This window comes from Gymnoscopelus braueri, assembly GCF_963280865.1.
Source record: "Gymnoscopelus braueri genome assembly, chromosome: 10".
NCBI classification, from domain to species: Eukaryota; Metazoa; Chordata; class Actinopteri; order Myctophiformes; family Myctophidae; genus Gymnoscopelus; species Gymnoscopelus braueri.
In genome coordinates this window covers 50,020,627-50,040,047 of record NC_137611.1, presented here as the reverse complement: position 1 = coordinate 50,040,047, position 19,421 = coordinate 50,020,627, and the positions used below count along the sequence as shown (strand labels likewise).

The 19,421-nt window shown below is 40.6% G+C and overlaps 1 protein-coding gene across 1 annotated transcript; it reads right to left on the bottom strand.

Moving 5' to 3' along the window:
• Positions 1–1,362: 1,362 nt before the first annotated feature.
• On the bottom strand, positions 1,363–18,613 carry LOC308094374 (E3 ubiquitin-protein ligase MARCHF2-like). The gene is made up of 7 exons (XM_080440989.1): positions 18,339–18,613; positions 17,878–17,991; positions 14,004–14,123; positions 12,535–12,739; positions 11,110–11,317; positions 8,480–8,689; positions 1,363–4,809 (listed from the first exon to the last, which is right to left on the bottom strand). Exons 4-7 carry the CDS (start codon positions 12,732–12,734, stop codon positions 4,648–4,650), a joined length of 780 nt encoding a protein of 259 aa, XP_080297115.1. The 5' UTR covers positions 12,735–12,739; positions 14,004–14,123; positions 17,878–17,991; positions 18,339–18,613; the 3' UTR covers positions 1,363–4,647.
• Positions 18,614–19,421: the final 808 nt, after the last annotated feature.

Genomic DNA, 19,421 nt, shown 5'->3' with positions numbered 1-19,421 from the left:
CCGCGCTACAAGCTTGTAGATCTGCATTTATTTATTTTTATCGTGAATTTTTTTGCAAATCTTTACAAATGTCTTCTAAATCCCAACAGTTTTTTTTTTAAATGTATGTTGTTACAGTATATCAGTGGTCTCAAACCTTTTCATGTCGAGGACCCCCGAAATGATATGTTTTCGGCCGCCGATCCCCATCAAAATATGTTGTGCCAGGGACCCCCCCAGAAGCAAAGATTTGAGTTAAAAATGTAAAAAGATATATATATTCAAAGAGTTGCACACATTTTCACGATTTTACAAAAATAGCAGATCTGCAAGCTCATAGCGCGGCACTCGGTGCCGCGCTATGAGCTTGTATATCTGCTGTTTTTGAATAGCCCAATGAAATCTAAAATGACACAGATGCATTCCCGGTCTTAAAGGGTTAATTTACAGAAAGAAAATATATGAAATATGGAAATGGAAGGTTTCTGCCCGACAACAAAATGTAGTTTTATTGCACAAGGACCCAACTCTCACAGGGGATGCAACCGGAAGATTCAAATTCTATCCAATAATATCTCTATATTGAACTACCCCTTTAAGCTCCCTAATTTCATCCATGGGTAAACGCAACAGTGTATTACAGGCCTTCTTTTGCGGTGGTGCAAAAAGCATATACTTCCATTATTAAGTACATTTTCTTCATTCTTTTTTTTTTTATATCAATGCATTTGCTGTATTGAAGAAAAGAAAAGAAAAATAGTGAAAACAGCCGATCTACAAGCCCACGTGTCGATGGGCTGTGGCTGTGGGAACACATCCGTGTCATTTTAAGATTTATTTGGGCTATTCAAAAAATAGCAGATCTACAAGCTCATAGCACGGCACCGAGTGCTGTGCTATGAGCTTGTAGATCTGCTATTTTTGTAAAAATCGTGAACATTTAGTGAAACAAATTTCAAAGCGAACATTTTTAACTCTTGTTACAAGTTCTGGGGGGTCCCTGGAACAAAGGATTTTGAGATGGGGGTCCACGGCCAAATACAAAAAATGACAGAGATGTGCGTTCCCGCTTTTGGTTTTAATGGATAATACTTCCATATGGTGCATATCGTAGTCAGGTAGATAACCTCATATTCAAAACCATTACTTTTCAGTAAAAAGTAAAAGTACCAAAAAAATAAAAAAATAGCTTGAGTAAAAGTACAAAAGTATTGGCATCAAAATGTACTTAAAAGTACCAAAAGTAAAAGTACTCATTATGCAGAATGTCCCGTTTTGAAAATAGCAGATCTACAAGCTCACAACGCGTCGCAATGCGACGCGTTGTGAGCTTGTAGATCTGATCTTCAAACAGCCTACGTATAAAACAGGGCTGAAGGGGTTAATGTATGTTTTATAATGTAATAATTTATATCTGCAAAGTAACTCGTAAGTAAAGTTTTCAAATAATTGTAGTGGAGTAAAAGTGTAATATTTGCCTCTGAGATGGAGTAGAAATAAAAATACAGAAATTTGTAAATACTCCAGTAAAGTAAAAATACCTCACCACTGTACTTAAGTACAGTACTTGAGTAAATGTACTTGGTTACTTTACACCACTGCTTGAATTCCAGTAAAAGAAATGCCTATGTTCCAACTTCCAATGGATTCAATGTAGTTATAATTTAGTCACAAGCTCTTCTTATAATACTTTTTCATTGGTTCAATATACATACATAAAAAGTTGAAATATAGAGATTTTCTACCCGACAACAACGATATCAGGGCGAATCGTTCATCACAAGACGTCCCAGCCAGTTAGAATGTAAGCCATTGTTTTTTTTTTTGTGAGCTTGTAGATCTACTATTTAGAAACATTTTAACAACACAAATCTTCTATGGGGGTAGAGGGGGGGGGGGGTCACTGGCACAACATATTTTCAGAGGGGGGGGGGGGGTCCGTGTTCAAATACATAATTAATTTGGGGGATCCGCGACATGAAAAAAGTTTGACAACCACATATAATTTCAGAATGTTTATGATTAGTGTCTCTAAACAAACAAAAAAACGAAAGAAAAAGCAACATAGTTTGTTTTGTTTTTTTACTTAGAACTGTTTACAACAGCAATGAGAAAATGTTACCTAAGCAGTTCTCATTTGGGTTGAGGTTATACTATGTATATATATTATATATGAGAGACCATGGGTCTTTACTTGTCAGGAGAGGATATATATATATATATATATATATATATATATATATATATATATATATATATATATATGTGTGTGTGTGTGTGTGTGTGTGTGTTCCACTTCCTGGAAAGGAACGATCTGCCGTCCTAATTTCCGCGCACACCATCTCGCGGACGTCAGATGTTTACTGGCGCTAGATCTCGCGAGAGTGTGTCGCTGCTGGGACAGAGAAAGGTCGATAATAAAGTAGATTTTCTCTCTGATGCGTCTCTCTGAACGAAGACAATTTTATGTCAGAATGTTGGGAATATTGTGTGGCTTGTGGCGATTGGGTCCAATATTTAGTTCGGTGACCATGGGGCTAAAGAATGGTTCAGAAGCTGTGTTCACGTTCACTCTCCCATTGGAATGAACCCATTAAAACCTGGAACACATCTGTGTCACTTTAGATTTCTTTGGCTATTCAAAAATAGCAGATCTACAAGCTCATAGCTCATCACCGAGCGCGCTATGAGCTTGTAGATCTGCTATTTTTGAAAAATCTTGAAAATGTGCGTAAATCTTTGAATATATATGTTTTAAAGCGAACACTTTGAACTCAAATCTTTTGCTTCATGGGGGTCCCTGGAACAACATATTTTGAGACGGGGGCCAAATGTATATCAATTTAGGGGTCCTTGGCATGAAAAAGGTTGAAAACCACTGGATGAATAGACTCCAACCTACTTCCAGTCTCCTAAAGAGGCGGGGCCACCTACGGTACTTCACGCAGATACAGGAAGTAAACCGGAGATGGCGGTTCTTGCTTTCCTATTTATCGTGGACTAACAGTTATGCACATTTGTCTCGACGTCCTCAAAAAGAGAAAAAGGTTGTTTTATGGTTACGTTTTTTATTCTATTTTTACAATTACTAAAAGACTCAGGTTGGGTTTTAGCGTTAGGATTAGGTTATGTAGAGCAGTGGTTCTGAAAGTGGGGTCCAAATGGAAACCATATGGACTCATAAGGATCCATTTGGGTCCATTTGTACTCTCTCAAGAGTTACGCCGGGGGTTCTTGAAATTAAAACGTGTGAGAACCACTGCTTTAGAGGTTAGGTTTCGGGGGTTAGGGTTGGAGTTAAGCCATGTTCATACCAAGTTCGTTTAGGGTTAAAAAAAATGGCAAGAAGGAAAGGTAAAAATTGATCATATTGCCTTCGTAAAGTGTCGACGTCCTCACGAGTATGGTAAACGTGCGTGTGTGTGTGGGGGGGGGGATAGGGTAGGTAGTGATTAATTCAGCTATAGTGTAGTAGCATGCTTGAATCCATTATAATTACATCGGTGTGCGTACTGTCACACACGTCACGCCGCGTCACGTGTCCCCAGCAGCTATAGCAGTCTAGTCGGGTGACACGTAGCATTTATCCTGTACCACTCTGGAATGAGTTCCTCCCCCCCCAAAAAACAGAAAAAACACGTTTGGCCGTCTTGTCCATTCCCAGTTAAGGTAGTAGTTCACGTCCAAGTGCCTTAAAGGGGTAGTTCACCCCTAAAATGGCTTTTTTTCCCTCCTCCCCCTTATCAATTAATCCCCACGTGAAGCCTTGAATTAAAGGGGATTTTGTTTTGTTTTTGTCGCGTTCCTGATCTAATATTCCAGGAACGCATCTGTGTCATTTTAAGATTTCTTTGGCTATTCAAAAATAGCAGATATACAAGCTCATAGCGCGGCAGCGAGTGCCACGCTATGAGCTTGTAGATCTGCTATTTTTGAAAAGTCATGAAAATTCGTGAAAATCATTGAATATATACATTTTATAAAGCGAACATTTTTACCTCAAATCTTTGCCTCTGGAGGGGTCCCTGGGACAAGATATTTTTAGAAGGGGGTCCGCGGCCAAATACATATAATGTTGGGGGTCCTTGACATGAAAAGGTTTGAGAACCACTGATGTAGAAATATACGTTTTTTTTTTTTTAAACATAGATTTAGAAGACATTTGTAGAATCCCCAGAAGCAAAGATTTGAGTTAAAAATGTTAAAATATATACGGTATATATTCAAAGATTTGCAAAAATGTTCACGATTTAAAAAGAAATAGCAGATGTACAAGCTCATAGCGTGGCACTCGGTGCCGCGCTATTAGCTTGTAGATCTGCTATTGTTTTAATAGCCAAAGAAATGCCACAGATGTATTTTACTTCAATTCATTGGAATATTGGCTCAAGGAATGCGACAAAAACAAAAAACAAAAAAATCTCCATGAATCCAAGGCTTCAACGGGTGAGTAATTGATAGGGGGGGGTAAAAAAAAAGAAACCATTTAGAGTGTGAAGTCACCACCGCTTTAAACGTAAACAGAGGGAGAGAAAAAAAGTCCACTCTCCCCCCTTCTATGAAGTGCAAAAGTTTGTTTCTTTCCCATAATATAATACATGGTGGTTTTTTTTAAGAGAGAACGCTCTGGGGGTCTTTTAGGCCGTGTGGGGAGGGGGGGGGGGTCACTCATACGATGGTCTCGTCAGTCATTTTCTTGGAGGACTTGGAGGTGGGCGTGGCGTCGCGCCGCGCGGAGTGCGACCCTTTAAGGTCGGGCATGAGCAGCCGCACCTTCTGATTGGTCCTCCTCCACTCCGAGTAGAGCTGACAGTGGTAGCGGAACGACACCTGAGAGAGAGAGGGAGAGAGAGAGACGTCAAAACCAGTGGTGTAAAGTAACTAAGTACATTTACTCAAGTACTGTACATACTGTAAGTACAATTTGAGGTATTTTTTACTTTACTGGAGTATTTCCAATTTTCTTTTTCTTTTTAAAATCTTTATCCCACGATTTTGTAACCCCATTTTTTACACCCAGTGCCAATTGTCTATGTAATCCTGGGCACTACACTCCCTCTGCCAACCTAGGGAGGCCAGGGCCGAGCTCATGCCTCCTTCAATGCATGAGAGCCAACTGACCTTCTTGTCACGTGACAGGGGGGTTTCCCTGGTTGGACGTAGCGCGTGGAAGGAACACGTTATTCCAACCAGTTCCTTTCCCCTCCATCAGGCGCCCCGGCTGGCCAGGGGGAGGCGGTATAGTGACCAGGATTACTGCATGTTTTTGTGAGGGTATTAACTACCCTGAGAGACACAGGGAGATCATGCAAACTCCACACAGAGTAGGCCCTTTCACCAACCCCACCTAGGGTATGGGCACTGATGACACGGAGGAGAGAACACGCCCCCAGCGCCCACAGCGTCCCCTGTGGGAATCGAACAGGACCTTCTAGCTGTGAGGTGACAGCGCTACCGACTGCGCCACCGTGCTCCCCCAGTATTTCCAATTTTCAATACTTTTGCTTCTACTCCACTACATCTCAGAGGCAAATATTGTACTTTTACTGTAATACAATTATTTGAAAACTTTACTTACTAGTTACTTTGCAGATATAAATTATTATATTATAAAACACGAATTAACCACTTCAGCCCTATTTTATACCTAGTCCTAGATCTACAAGCTCACAACGTGTCGCATCGCAATGTGTTGTGAGCTTGTAGATCAGCTATTTTCAAAATGTTGTGCTTTTACTTTTGGTACTTTAAGTATAGTTTGATGCCAACACTTTTGTACTTTTACTCAAGTAACATTTTGAACACAGGCCTTTTACTTGTAACAGAGTATTTTTATGTTGTGGTATTGCTACTTTTACTTAAAGGACAACTTTGTTTTTTTACAACCAAGGTTTATGTTTTAGCTTGTAATTAAAGTAAATAAAAGATGTGTTAAAACATTTTCATTTATTGCTTTCTATTGTTTTAGCAATTTTCGCGATCTTTTTTACAGTGGGCGGGGGCATTCGGGCAGGTGGCTAAATATGTATTTTTTTACACAATAACCCGGCGATTTCTTTATTATTATTTACAGTAGCTCTTCTAGCCCCCAATAACTCACATCTGGCCATCAAAGAACACGGGACCTTTTTTATTGCGTAAAAAAATACATATTTAGCCACCGGACAGAATGCCCCCGCCCGCTGTAAAAAAGATCGTGAAAATTGCAAAAACTATAGAAAGCAGTAAATGAAACAATGTAACACCTATCTTTAATTACTTTAATTACAAGCTAAAACATGAACCTTGGTTGTAAAAAACTAAAGTTGTCCTTTAAGTAAAATATCGAAGTACCGGTACTACTTCCACCACTGGTCAAAACAAACCTGATGCTGAGATATTTGATACAGAGTGAGGTGCATATCGTTTCTATCGGGCAGAAACCTTGTTTCTCCATATTATTATTTTTTATAAATACAATATTTTTTTTATAAATACAATTTTCTTTTTATAAATACAATATTTCTTTTATACATTTTTTTTTTTTAGGGCATTTCATAAACTAATGCCCTACTTGGAGTGTCACACAAAAGCAGCGACATGACAATGTTTGAGAACCACAGCTCTAGGAGGAAAATTGGAAAGGAACGTCACAGACGCGTTGTGAGCTTGTAGATTGGCTATCTTCGGCAGGCAGATAAGTGATTATGACACCATCACGGCCCGCCTAAAACATATTTTAGTCGACTGTAGAAGTCGACTAAAGTCTTATGATATTTAGTCAGCTAAAACCTGACTTAAACCTAAACATTTCAGATGACTAAAATATTACTCAAATTAACCCATTTAAACCGGGAACGCATCTGTGTAACCACTTAAACCATTATTTTATACTTTGGCTATTCAAAAGTGCCGCGCTATGAGCTTGTAGATCTGCTATTTTTGAAAAATCGTGAACATGTGTGCAAATCTTTGAATATATATATTTTTACAGCAAACATTTTTAACAAAATGTTTTGCTTCTGGGGGTCCCTTGAACAACATATTTTGAGATGGGGGTCCGCGGCCAAATAGCCTACTGTACATATAATGTTGGGTGGTCCTTGACATGAAAACGTTTGAGAACCACAGATATAGCATATGTTTTTTTTCCTGTTAGGATTTAGCAGACATTTGTAGAATCCCCAGAAGCAAAGATTTGAGTTACAAATGTTCGATTAAAAAAATACATATTAAAAGATTTGCCAAAAAATGTCATGATTTTTTAAAAACATTGCAGATCTACAAGCTCATAGCACGGCTAGGAGCTTGTATATCTGCTATTTTTTAACCCATTAAGACCTGGAACTGTGTCATTTTTAGATTTGAGATAAAAAGCATTATTTTACACTTTGGGCTATTCAAAAATAGCAGATCTACAAGCTCGTAGCGCGGCACCGAGTGCCGCGCTACGAGCTTGTAGATCTGCTATTTTTGAAAAATCGTGAAAATGTGCGCAAATCTTTGAATATATATTTTTAAAGCGAACCGTTTTTAACTCAAATCTTTGCTTCTGGGGGTCCCTGGAACAAAATATTTTGATGGGGGTCCGTGGCCAAATACATATCATTCTGGGGGTCCTGGACATGAAAAATATTGAGCACCACTGATATAGAAACATTCGTTTTTCAGAATACTGTTGAGATTTAGGAGACGTGTAGAATCGGCTTCAGGTCTCAATGGGTTAATAACCAAAGTATAAAATAATGGTTCAAGTGGTTACACATTAGCTCTGGTCCATAGCGTTAGAAGAAGTTCTCCTTAACGCTATGGGACTTTCGAGCCTTTGCGCACGCACCTCAGGCTGCGCAGCCTCTAGTAAAAATAAAACATACACTTTTGCTACTCGCCAAAACAAAGACGGTTTTATGGAGTTGAAAGCCTACTCTACTTAGTGGGAACACTCGGAGCCCCTCCACCTCACGTCTAAATTCTAATATAATATTTCACTGGAAGGAAAAATGAAAAAAAAAACAGATGCGTTCCCGGTTGGGAATTTTTTTATTTGAGCTAAAAAGCATTATTTTACACTTTGGCTATTTAAAGATAGCAGATATACAAGCTCATAGCGCAGCACCGAGTGCCGCGCTATGAGCTTGTAGATCTGCTATTTTTGAAAAATCGAGAAAATGTGTGCAAATGAATATATTTATTCTTTTAAAGCGAACATTTTTAACTCAAATCTTTGCTTCTGCGGGTCTCTGGAACAACATATTTTGAGATGGGGGTCGGCAGCCAAATATATATAATTTTGGGGGTGACATGAAAACGTTTGAGAACCACTGATATAGAAACATACGTTTTTCAGAAAACTGTTGGGATTTGGAAGACATTAGCTAAGAATCGGCCTCAGGTCTTAATGGGTTAACGGCATAAATATAACGTTATTCAAAAGACTATGACAAAAACTAAATACAAATTTGCTGTCAAAATGAACACTGAGTGGAGCAGTAGAAATCAACATGATGAGTGCGTTACTCGCCAGGGTCCAGAGGATGTATATGGTGAACAGGGCGATGGTCAGGGCGATGAGGCCCACCGCCTCGAGGCGGCTCTTCAGCTGCAGGTGGTCCTGGGCCCCCCGCAGGCACAGCCAACCGGAGATGGCCGCCAGCGGCGTGATGAGCAGGAAGCACGCCATGTCGCACAGCAACGTGCGCTTCTCGCTGCGCGGCCCCGGGTCCTTCAGCCACTGAGGACGACGAGGACGACATTTATTAAAAAGGAGTAGTTCACCCAAAAAAATGACTTGTTTTCTATCAATTACACACCCCATGAAGCCTTGTATTCAAGCAGTGGCGGAAAAAAGTACTCTAATGTTTTAATGTTTAATGTTTTTTTTTAGAAAAAGTATCAACACTGCAATGAAGAAATACTCTGTTACAAGTAAAAGTCCGGAATTCAAAATGTACTTGAGTAAAAGTATTAAAGTATTGGCATCAAAATGTACTTAAAGTAAAAGTACTCATTATGCAGAATGTCCCATTTAAAATTTTCAAATATAAAAAAAAATCTTTGGAAAATAGCAGATCTACAAGCTCACAATGCGTTGCATTGTGAGCTTGTAGATCTACTATTTTCAAATGGCCGAACTGTATATAGGGCTGAAGTGGATGAATGAAAGTTTTCAAATAATTGTAGTGGAGTAAAAGTACAATATTTGTCCCTGAGATGTAGTGGAGGATATGTAAAAGTATTGAAATTGGAAATAGTACAGTAGTACAGTACTTGAGTAAATGTACTTAGTTAGTTTACACCACTGAATTCAAGACGTTTTTTTTTGTCGCACAAGACAATAATTTGATGACTGGCGGAAAGATGCTAATGTCTCAGAGCCTCCGTCGGTCATCAAATTATTGGCTTAGGAAAGCGACAAAAACCCAAAGAACTCCTATCCACAAGTTTCCAAGGGCGTGTGGGCATCACTTCCTGTCGATTTGATCCTATCAAATACAATCAAATCCAATGACATCCAATGAAATTGACAGGAAGTGATGCCCACACACCCTAGGAAACTTGTGGATAAGGTTATTGCAATTTACAGTAGGCTCTATGCACAACAGCCATATTCCTTCACAGGTGTTACCAATGTTACTAATGAAGGCTCTGTTCCATTCTGGTCAAACAGAGCCAGGGTGCTGATATTGTGCATGTTGGCTCACTGGACACACTCTGCTACACCAGTGGGTCTCAAAGTGTGGTCCAGGGACCCTCATGGTTCCTTGAGGGGCGTTCTAAATGGACCCTTACGGGTGTGTAACTCTGAGAGTGTACAAATGGAACCAAATGGAAGGGTCCATTTGGTTCCATTTGTACACTCTCAGAGTTATGAAGGTCCTTGAAATTAAAAAGTTTGAGAACCACTGTGCTACAATAACTGGAACAGAGCCGTAACTAGTGTAATTGGTAAGACTTGTGAAGGAAGTAAGGAAGAGGCCCACTTTATTTCCAATATGGCTGCTGTGCATAGAGTCTATTTACAATTTAGGCATTTAGCAGACGCTCTTATCCCGAGGGACCTAAGCAATAACATAGGAAAGGTAAACACACATCAAATGGAAAGAGACAGCGTAGTGCCTCAGTGAACTAGGATCACAGGTAAACCAAGAACCTAGCATCAATATATTCTGAAAATAATGGTCTGCGATTAAATGAATTAAATGAATTAAATGAATTAAATGAATTAAATGAATTAACCCATTAACACATTGAGTGCCAATCGCGTAGATCTACGCGAACCTATTTAAAGCCGCCATGTGCCAATCGTGTAGATCTACGCGGTTCGCGTTGATATCACCAAAAGTGCACTTTCGGAAATTTTTTATCCATTTCCGGTTCCGGTTTGACCACCGGAAACGGAATTATTTGGGATCCGGTTTTGCCGATCCCGTCGGCCCTCGTTCTAATGACGAAACTGAAACTCCATTTTCTCCTTGTAGTTTTTTCTCCTCGCATATCACTGTTTAACGTAAACCGTTCTAACTACAACAATGGAGCTCCGTTTGACACGTGGTTTTCACTGGTGGAATCAGTGAGATGTCGGCGATGTTTACAATCAGTGCACAGCTCAAAGGATTTTAACAAGGTCTATGGCGACGTGAAAAAAACAAAAAAACAACAATAACACGTTGGCACTGGTGAGTACATTATGAGATTAACGTCTGGCATGGAATGTGCTAAGACCTGAGGCCGATTCTAGAAAATGTCTTCTAAATCCTAACTGTTTTTTGAAAAAACTTATGTTACTTATGTTATGTCAGTGGTTCTCAAACTTTTTCATGTCAAGGACCCCCAAAATTATATGTATTTGGCCGCCGACCCACATCTCAAAATATGTTGTTCCAGGGACCCCCCAGAAGCAAAGATTTGAGTTTAAAATGTTCGCTTAAAAAAATATATATATTCAAAGAGCACTCGGTGCCGCGCTATGAGCTTGTATATCTGCTATTTTTGAATAGCCAAAGTGTAAAATAATGCTTTTCAGCTCAAATGAAAAAGTGACACAGATGCTTCTTCAGGTCTTAATGGGTTAAATGAATTGCAATTATCTCACATAATCGCGATTAAGCGACCATGTAGTAAGTGTGACAGGCCCCAAATATCGGCACTGACCTGCGTGAGGGGCTGCGGCCGCCGTTCGATGGTGAACTGCGTGTGGCAGAGCTCACAGTAGCTGGTGTTGGAGGAGGACAGCCAGCGCTCCAGGCAGCTGCGGTGCACCTGGCCCAGGGTGCCCGTGCACCCGCAGGGCGACAGCAGGCTCTCCCCCCCGCCGCTGCTGCCGCTCCCCTCGTGGCAGATCCGACACATGCCCACGTCGCTGATAAGGACAAAGACAGAGGTAGAAAAACATCACAATGTGTTGATTAGAGCAGGGGTCTTCAACAGGGGGTCCGGGACCCCTAGGGGGTCACTCAGAGTTACTACAGGGGGTCCGCCAAATCTTTGTGTTATGATTATAATTTTTTTACCTTAACCACTTGAACCCTAATATCCCTTTTCTGAGGAAAACTTGAGCCAAAAATAGCAGATCTACAAGCTCACAACGCCTCGCGCTGCGAGGCGTTGTGAGCTTGTAGATCGGCTATTTTTGGCAAAGAGGCGTAGAGGGGAAAAAAGAGCAGACCAAGTGAAAAAAAAAAAAGTTTAATCTGAAACACAATTTTATACAATATAGAGGAGGGGGTCCCTGCTTAATCTCTCTCTCAGCTAGGGGGTCCTTGGCCTGAAAACATTGAAGACCCCTGGATTAGAGCCAGTGGTTCCAAAAAATGTTTAGCTCCGACTCCCCCGAGACCGAAAAGAGAAATGTTATGTCTTTCTCGTGACCCATACTAGTGAAATGAGCGGATCTAGAAGCTCGCAATGCGTTGCGTGAGCTTGCAGACTTGCAGACTGGAACAAAAATATTTTGAGATGGGGGTCCACAGCCAAATACATATCCTTTTGGGTGGTCCTTGACATGAAAAAGTTTGGGCACCACTGACATTAAAGCAACATACGTTTTCCAGAAAACTGATTTAGGAGACATTTGTAGAATCCCCAGAAGCAAAGATTTGAGTTACAAATGCTTGCTTTAAAAAATATAAATATATATATTCAAAGATTTGCACACATTTTTCAAACACGATTTTTCAATAATAGCAGATTTACAAGCTCGTAGCACGGCACCCGGTGCTGCGCTATGAGGTTGTAGATCTGCTATTTTTGAATAGCCAAAGAAATCTAAAAATGACACAGATTCTTTCCCAGTCTAAATGGGTTAAAATACCTTAATAATAATGGAAAAAAAAGCACAATATTTATTCGCGACCCACAAAAATTGGTCCACGCAGATAGATAGATAGATAGATAGATAGATAAATAGACGGACAGAGAGACGGCAAAAATAGCAGATCTACAAGCTCACAACGCATCACAAAATTCGACGCGTCGGGGCGAAACTGCAATTTACCAAACGGCGATTCTCACTATGACGGAGGAGGGGAAAACCGTGGCTAATCGTCAAATTGAATGAACCGGTGGTCGTTTTCTTACCTGTGTAAGCTCACGGCTTTCACGATGGTGGACAGCGGTCGGCCATCTCTGGCCGTCGTCACCTTGGCCGTCACGTAGTGCGTGGAGGAGGCGTTGGAGTGGGAGGAGTCGTCAGAGTGCTTGGAGGAGGGCTGGCTCTCCGCGTCGCCGGAGTAGTCACACAGAGAGCCCGGCAGGTGACAACACCCTGACGTCGTCATCACCGCTGTAGGGTGACAAGAGAGGGGGGGGTCACGATCACCACATTTTACTTGACCACTGTTAACCCATTGAGACCTGGGACGCATCTGTGTAATTTTTTAGCTTTGAGCTAAAAAGCATTATTTTACACTTTGGGCTATTCAAAAATAGCAGATCTACAAGCTCGTAGCGCGGCACTCGGTGCCGCGCTACGAGCTTGTAGATCTGCTATTTTTGAAAAATCGTGAAAATCTTTGAATATATATATTTTTAAAGCGAACATTTGTAACTCAAATCTTTGCTTCTGGGGGGTCCCTGGAACAAAATATTTTGAGATGGGGGTCCGCGGCCAAATACATATACATGTTAGGGGTCCTTGACATGAAAAAGTTTGAAAACCACTGACTTAGCAACATAAGTTTTTTCAAAAAACTGTTAGGATTTAGAAGACATTTTGTAGAATCGGAACCTCAGGTCTTAACACATCGACCGCCAGAGGTTAATCTCATAATGTACTCACCAGTGCCAAGGTGTTATTGTTGTTTTTTAGTTTTTTTCATGTCGCCATAGATCTTGTTAAAATCCTTAAGATTGAGCCGTACACGGTCTGTTTACTTCGGCGACATCTCACTGTATCTCCCAGTGAAAACCACGTGTCAAACGGGGCATCCATGTTGTAGTTAGAGCGGATTACGTTAAACAGTGATATGCGAGGAGAAAAAACTACAGGAAGAGAATTGAGTTTCAGTTTCGTCTGTAGAACGAGGGCGGACGTGATCGTCAAAACCGGATCCCAAATAATTCTGAATTCCGAAAGTGCACCCGGAAATTTTTAGCGCGAAAAGACCGTGGACCGTAGGGCTACGGTCTCGGCGCTTAACAGTTGGATTTAACGGACCGTAGGACTACGTTCTTGGCGGTTAATGTGTTAATGGGTTAATTTTCATCGACTAAAACTATGACGAAAGATGTCCGTTGACTACCTTTTTTCACTGACCAAAACTAAACATAAACTAAGCTATGATGGATAATTGACAGTGAGCCGGCCATTGTTGAAGATTTTCGGCACACACAAGACACAACTAAGTATAAATCAGGCATTACGGCATTGTCAATTCTAAAAATAACAATTTGTATGTAGATTCCTTGATGTATATGAAATAAAATTAATTATCATTACATTAAATTGGCTAATTCCGCTCGTTTTCAACAGATGTATTCATACAGACGAATGGAAGCGATGATGACGATCACGCAAATAATAATGCAGATAATTGTGTCAGGCCTACACAGGTGATGAGACTGAGCAGACCACCGGAAAAGAGATGCGGGGTCCGCACACTGAGGGTCCGCTTCAAACCCTGGTCTTGTCTGCTCTCTTTCTCCCCCGTCTTCTTACTGGACTGTGTCTGGACGGACACGGACACGGACACGGACACACACACACACACACACACACACACACACACACACACACACACACACACACACACACACACACACACACACACACACACACACACACACACACACACACACACACACACACACACACACACACACACACACACACACACACACACACACACACACACACACACACACGTTTTCAGAAGTATGACATGAAGTGATTGTTGCAAGAAGATCAAAAGAGGCTGCCTATGTCACACACTGATGTCGTCACACACGCACATCCACCGATCCAACGAGCCCTGGAGCAAGGCATTCCACGCCGCTTATCTTGTCAATCTAGTTTGAATTCTCCGTGCTCTGTGACTTATCCCTGATAGGTATTCAATAACAATACCATAACATACCCTCTCAACAGCAGCATCTATCTAGAAATGCACACCATCTCTGTGAGTGTGTCTGTCTCCTGCATATCTCAAGGACTATCCAACCGGTCGACATCAAACCGGCAACCTGAGGGAGTGGGAAGTCGGTCGGATCGGTGTTTTGTCCGGAGCTATCTATAATTCCACAAATCTCCATTTTACAAGACGTGAAACCGAGCCTGTGGAGCTGCTACTTGTGACGCTTTTGTGTGATCAAGTAGGAAGTTAAAGGGATAGTTCACCCAATTACTTATTTTGTATCTATTACTCACCCCATGGAGACTTGAATTCATGACAATTTTTAGTTTTTGTTCGCATTCCTATGCCATTAATTTGATGACCAGCAGACCGGTAAGCAGCGGTTCCGGTAGGAGAAACAAAGGAGTCTCCTACCGGAACCGCTGCCGGTCATCAAATGATTGGCTTAGAAATGCGGCAAAAACTAAAACATATCCATGAATTCAAGTCTCCATGGGGTGACTAATCGATAGGAAAACAAGTTATTTTGGGGGTGAACTATCCCTTTAATTTACAAAACAAAAACATAAAAAGATTAAATATGGAGATACAAGTTTTATGCCCGATGTAGAATCCAGAGGACAGTTTGCCAGATAGCATGAACACTAACAAGAGAAAAGGCTTATTACTGAGTAAATGGAATTTAAATCACACACACACACACACACCACCATAACTGAATATCTAACAGAAACAACACATGCATTCGTAATACCTAAATTAATAACGGCTCACAACGGCTTGATTATGGTATATTTCGGTGTGATGAGATGTTGTCAAAAAGTGATGATTGTGAAGATACAGAGGAGATGCTGTGGAATTCTCTGCCCACCTAAAACTAGACACTGACGGCAATGTTCTTAATCCATTAAGAAGCATCTGTGTCATTTTAAGATTTCTTTGGCTATCCAAAAAATAGCAGCGATACAAATCATGAAAATGTGTGCAAATCTTTCAATATATATATATTTTTAAAGCGAACATTGTTAACTCCAATCTTTGCTTCTGGGGGTCCCTGGAACAAAAATATTTTGAGATGGGGGTCCGTGGCCAAATACATATCATTGTGGGGGTCCTTGACATGGAAAGAGTTTGAGCACCATTGATATAGCAACCAAACAACACAAATGATATGTATTTGACCCCCATCTCAAAATATGTTGTTCCAGGGACGACCTCCCAGAAGCAAAGATTTGAGTTCAAAAAGTTCGCTTTAAAATAATATATTTAATCAAAGATTTGCAAAAAAATATCTAGAAATAGCAGATCTACAAGCTCATAGTGCACTCTGTGCCGCGCTATGAGCTTGTAGATCTGCCATTTTTGTATAGCCAAAGTATAAAATAATGGTTATAGCTCAAATCTAAAATGACACAGATGCGTTCCCGGTCTTAATGGGTTAACCGAGGACTCAAATTATGGTTAATTGTGGCGCTACAACACTTGAGCAATGCATGTGGTCTGGTACCATGTTTTTGTGATCTCCATGTCAAATAAAATAAACATTAATGATAAAGATGTGATGGAGATACAGAGGAGATGGTGGTGGAGACTGGAGATGATGAAGGTGACGGGGATGATGGGAGATGATGGTGAACAATATACCAACCCGATCGCCAGAGGAAACGTTGTCATTGAACGTTTTTCAAATTCCGTGCATAGACAACTGGAAAACCCGAAAATCCGTGCATAGCCGCCTCGCATCTCCCCCATTGTGACTAAACCATTTCAGAGGCGCGCAGTCTCCCTTGAGCCTACTCAGCGCCGTTTGAGTTACGTACCGATAGGCACAGAATCGTAAATTTTGTTGTGGGGACTGCTCTGCTTCCGGGTTTTACCGGGTTGCAACTGGTTACGCCCACCGTGGGACTCGCCGTACATATGCACGCATTTTCGGGGTTTCTAGGCGACTATGCACGGAATGACGTGCACTGGATCCGTGCAATGTATACTAAATTCTTGGAGATCAGGCTGAACACATACATAGAATGCAGAGAGACAGTGTAGTCAGTGCCTCAGTAAACTAGGATCACAGGTAAACCAAGGGTAACAGTGGCTATCCCCCCCCCCCCCCCCCCCCCGAAATATTTAAAAATATATATATTTGGGAAAAAAATGACAAGTAATGCATAGTATACATCAGTGGTTTTCAACCCTTTTCATATCAAGGTCCATTATTTATTCAGCCGCAGACCACCGTTTGATGAGATTTAACCTCTCAGACCCAAGACGTATAATATTTTGTTATCGTTGGATGAGATTTTGTCCACAATTCCATGCTGTATTGATGTTGGTACCAATAGGAGAGATAACAGGCCAACGTTGATCAAAATAACAATTCTTCTACATTCTCTAATTGTGTAGACTTCTTGTAAATTAAGTAATGCAAATGTTTAACAATAATTTAACTCTTGAGAGCGTAAAATTAAACCAAATGGACCTGTAAGGGTCCATTTGGTTTCATTTTACACTCTCAAGAGTTAAAGATCTATAAGGGTCCATTTGGTTACCAACTCTCCATCATTTAGCTGGGGACCACCTGGAACCCCCTCAGGGACCACTGGTGGTCCCTGAGGTTGAGGTTGAGAACCACTGGTATACATGATTTGAGAACATCATTGAACATTCGACAGTTAAGGTCTAATATTTGTACAATTGCTACAAATGGCTCCAAAACCTGTATTATCAATATCCAATCATTTGGGCCATAAACAAACAACAACAAACATGCTGAAGGATACATTTTGATCTGATAATGGTGTTTTTGAAATGCCCACTTTTCATAGTGCCCACTCGTCTTGTATCCAAACCAAGAACCGCATCAGTCTGTCCCAGAACAGTGGGACATATTTTCATGGGTCACGCACGAGTAAATATTCCTTTATTTTTTCATAAGATTTTGTTATAAATTAGCCTATTTTTTCTTTATTTGGGAGATTTTCTTTTCTTTTTTACCTTACAAATTCAAATATTTTTCAAAAAATAATTTAATAAATAAAATAATCTAATAAATTCCCTAAAATTAGAAAACGAAATATTTAAGAAGTAGTACAAATAGCAGATCTGCAAAGCAGTGCGCTGTGAGCTTGTAGATCTGCTATTTTCACTAGTAGGCTATGGGACTATGGGTTTGGGTCTTCAGCTAAACAGTTTGCGAACCACTGATCTATCCAGTAGGTGTGTCGTCTGTGTCTCTGTGTGTGTCTGTGTCTCTCTGTGTGTCTGTGTGTCTGTGTGTCTGTGTGTGTGTGTGTGTGTGTGTGTGTGTGTGTGTGTGTGTGTGTGTGTGTGTGTGTGGACACTCACTCACCCCCTGGGAGAGTGCCGCTTGGTTACCGGGAGATCAGACTCCTCTAGGCCGGGAGGAGCTCCTCTCCTCCCCGCTCTCCTCTCCGCGTCCACCCGCTAGCTGTGTTGCCAGATTCTGCGAGAGAAACAAGCAACGAGGTATATGAAAACAAGGCCAAAAGAAGCGAGAAGAAGGCTACGGCTATTTTCAGAAAAAGAAAATAATAATCTCCTGGGGAAAAAAAACAAAAGAAGGTAATTTTAACAACACAAATCTTGTATGGGGGTCCCTGGCACAACATATTTTCAGATGGGGGGGTCCGCGGACACATTATTAATCTGGGGGTCCTTAGACATGACAATGTTTAAGAACCACTGGTTTAACATTAGGGAACAAGCCCAAATAATCAACTACACTTCAGAAACAAGCCACAAAAAGCCACAACAACCCGCAAACTATCCAAACATTTACAAGCAACTCACCAGAAAAACAAGCCACAAAGTCGCTTATAACAAACGGACATGGCGCAACCCCCTGAGCATCAGCTAGCCCGTTAGCATGACATTGAACCTGGTCTTCAGCCCAGAATCATCCATCCCCTGGTGATGATCACTGTCTCCATGACAACCAGGGGTTTGTTTGTTTGTTTACACCGCTGGGTGTTGTTGTTTAGAGGCTGGATGGATGGAGGTGATTGGTCTGATCACAACATCAACAACCACAGCTGATGGTGTTGTTGTGATGGTGGTGCTGGTGGTGATCTGTGGGAGCTAACCAGGCTAACTGTGTTAGCATCCTGTCAGCTGATCAGGGGCGTGGTCATGTGACCTGATGATCCCCACTGTGTTTTTTTTGCCTAGAAAGAGCAGATCTACAAGCTGATACAGCTTGTAAATCTGCTCTTTTGAGGAAAAGGTACACAAGCCTGTAATAATAATAACTAGAAAATGTGCTCCTCGGAGCACAAGTCTCCGCCAGCAGACTATAGCAATTATATTATCATAGCAATAACTAATGAGATACAGTAGACTAAAAGATATATATTTTAGTTAAATAAAAAGGTGTATGTTAAAGAAATATTTATTCAAAAAAAAAATGATTTAAAAATCATATTTTGTCTTCTAATGTTTAAAAAAATGTTTAAAAAATGTTTAAAAAAATGTTTAAAAAAATGTTTAAAAAAATGTTTAAAAAAATGTTTAAAAAAATGTTTAAAAAAAGATAGGATGAAAAAAAGAGATCCAAAAAAATATTTATTTATGTATTTAGGACTATTTATGTATGTAGGACTAGAAGATACTGTTCCAATCAAGACTGATTGATCCTGTCTTACCTCGCTTCAAAAACGTAAACGGCTTTTTGAAGTGACACACCTATTTATAGGATTGTATTTCGTCATGCGTCCCTCTAGCCAATCAGAGACATTGATGTCAACATATTGACACGTATTAAGACTTCGGCTTTGTTGTGGGATCATTTCAACTCTAGTCCTCTTCTGTGTTACAATTGTAGATGAGTATGCTTTCTTAGCTTTGGCCTTCTGCGCCTTTGCTTGACCAATGTTA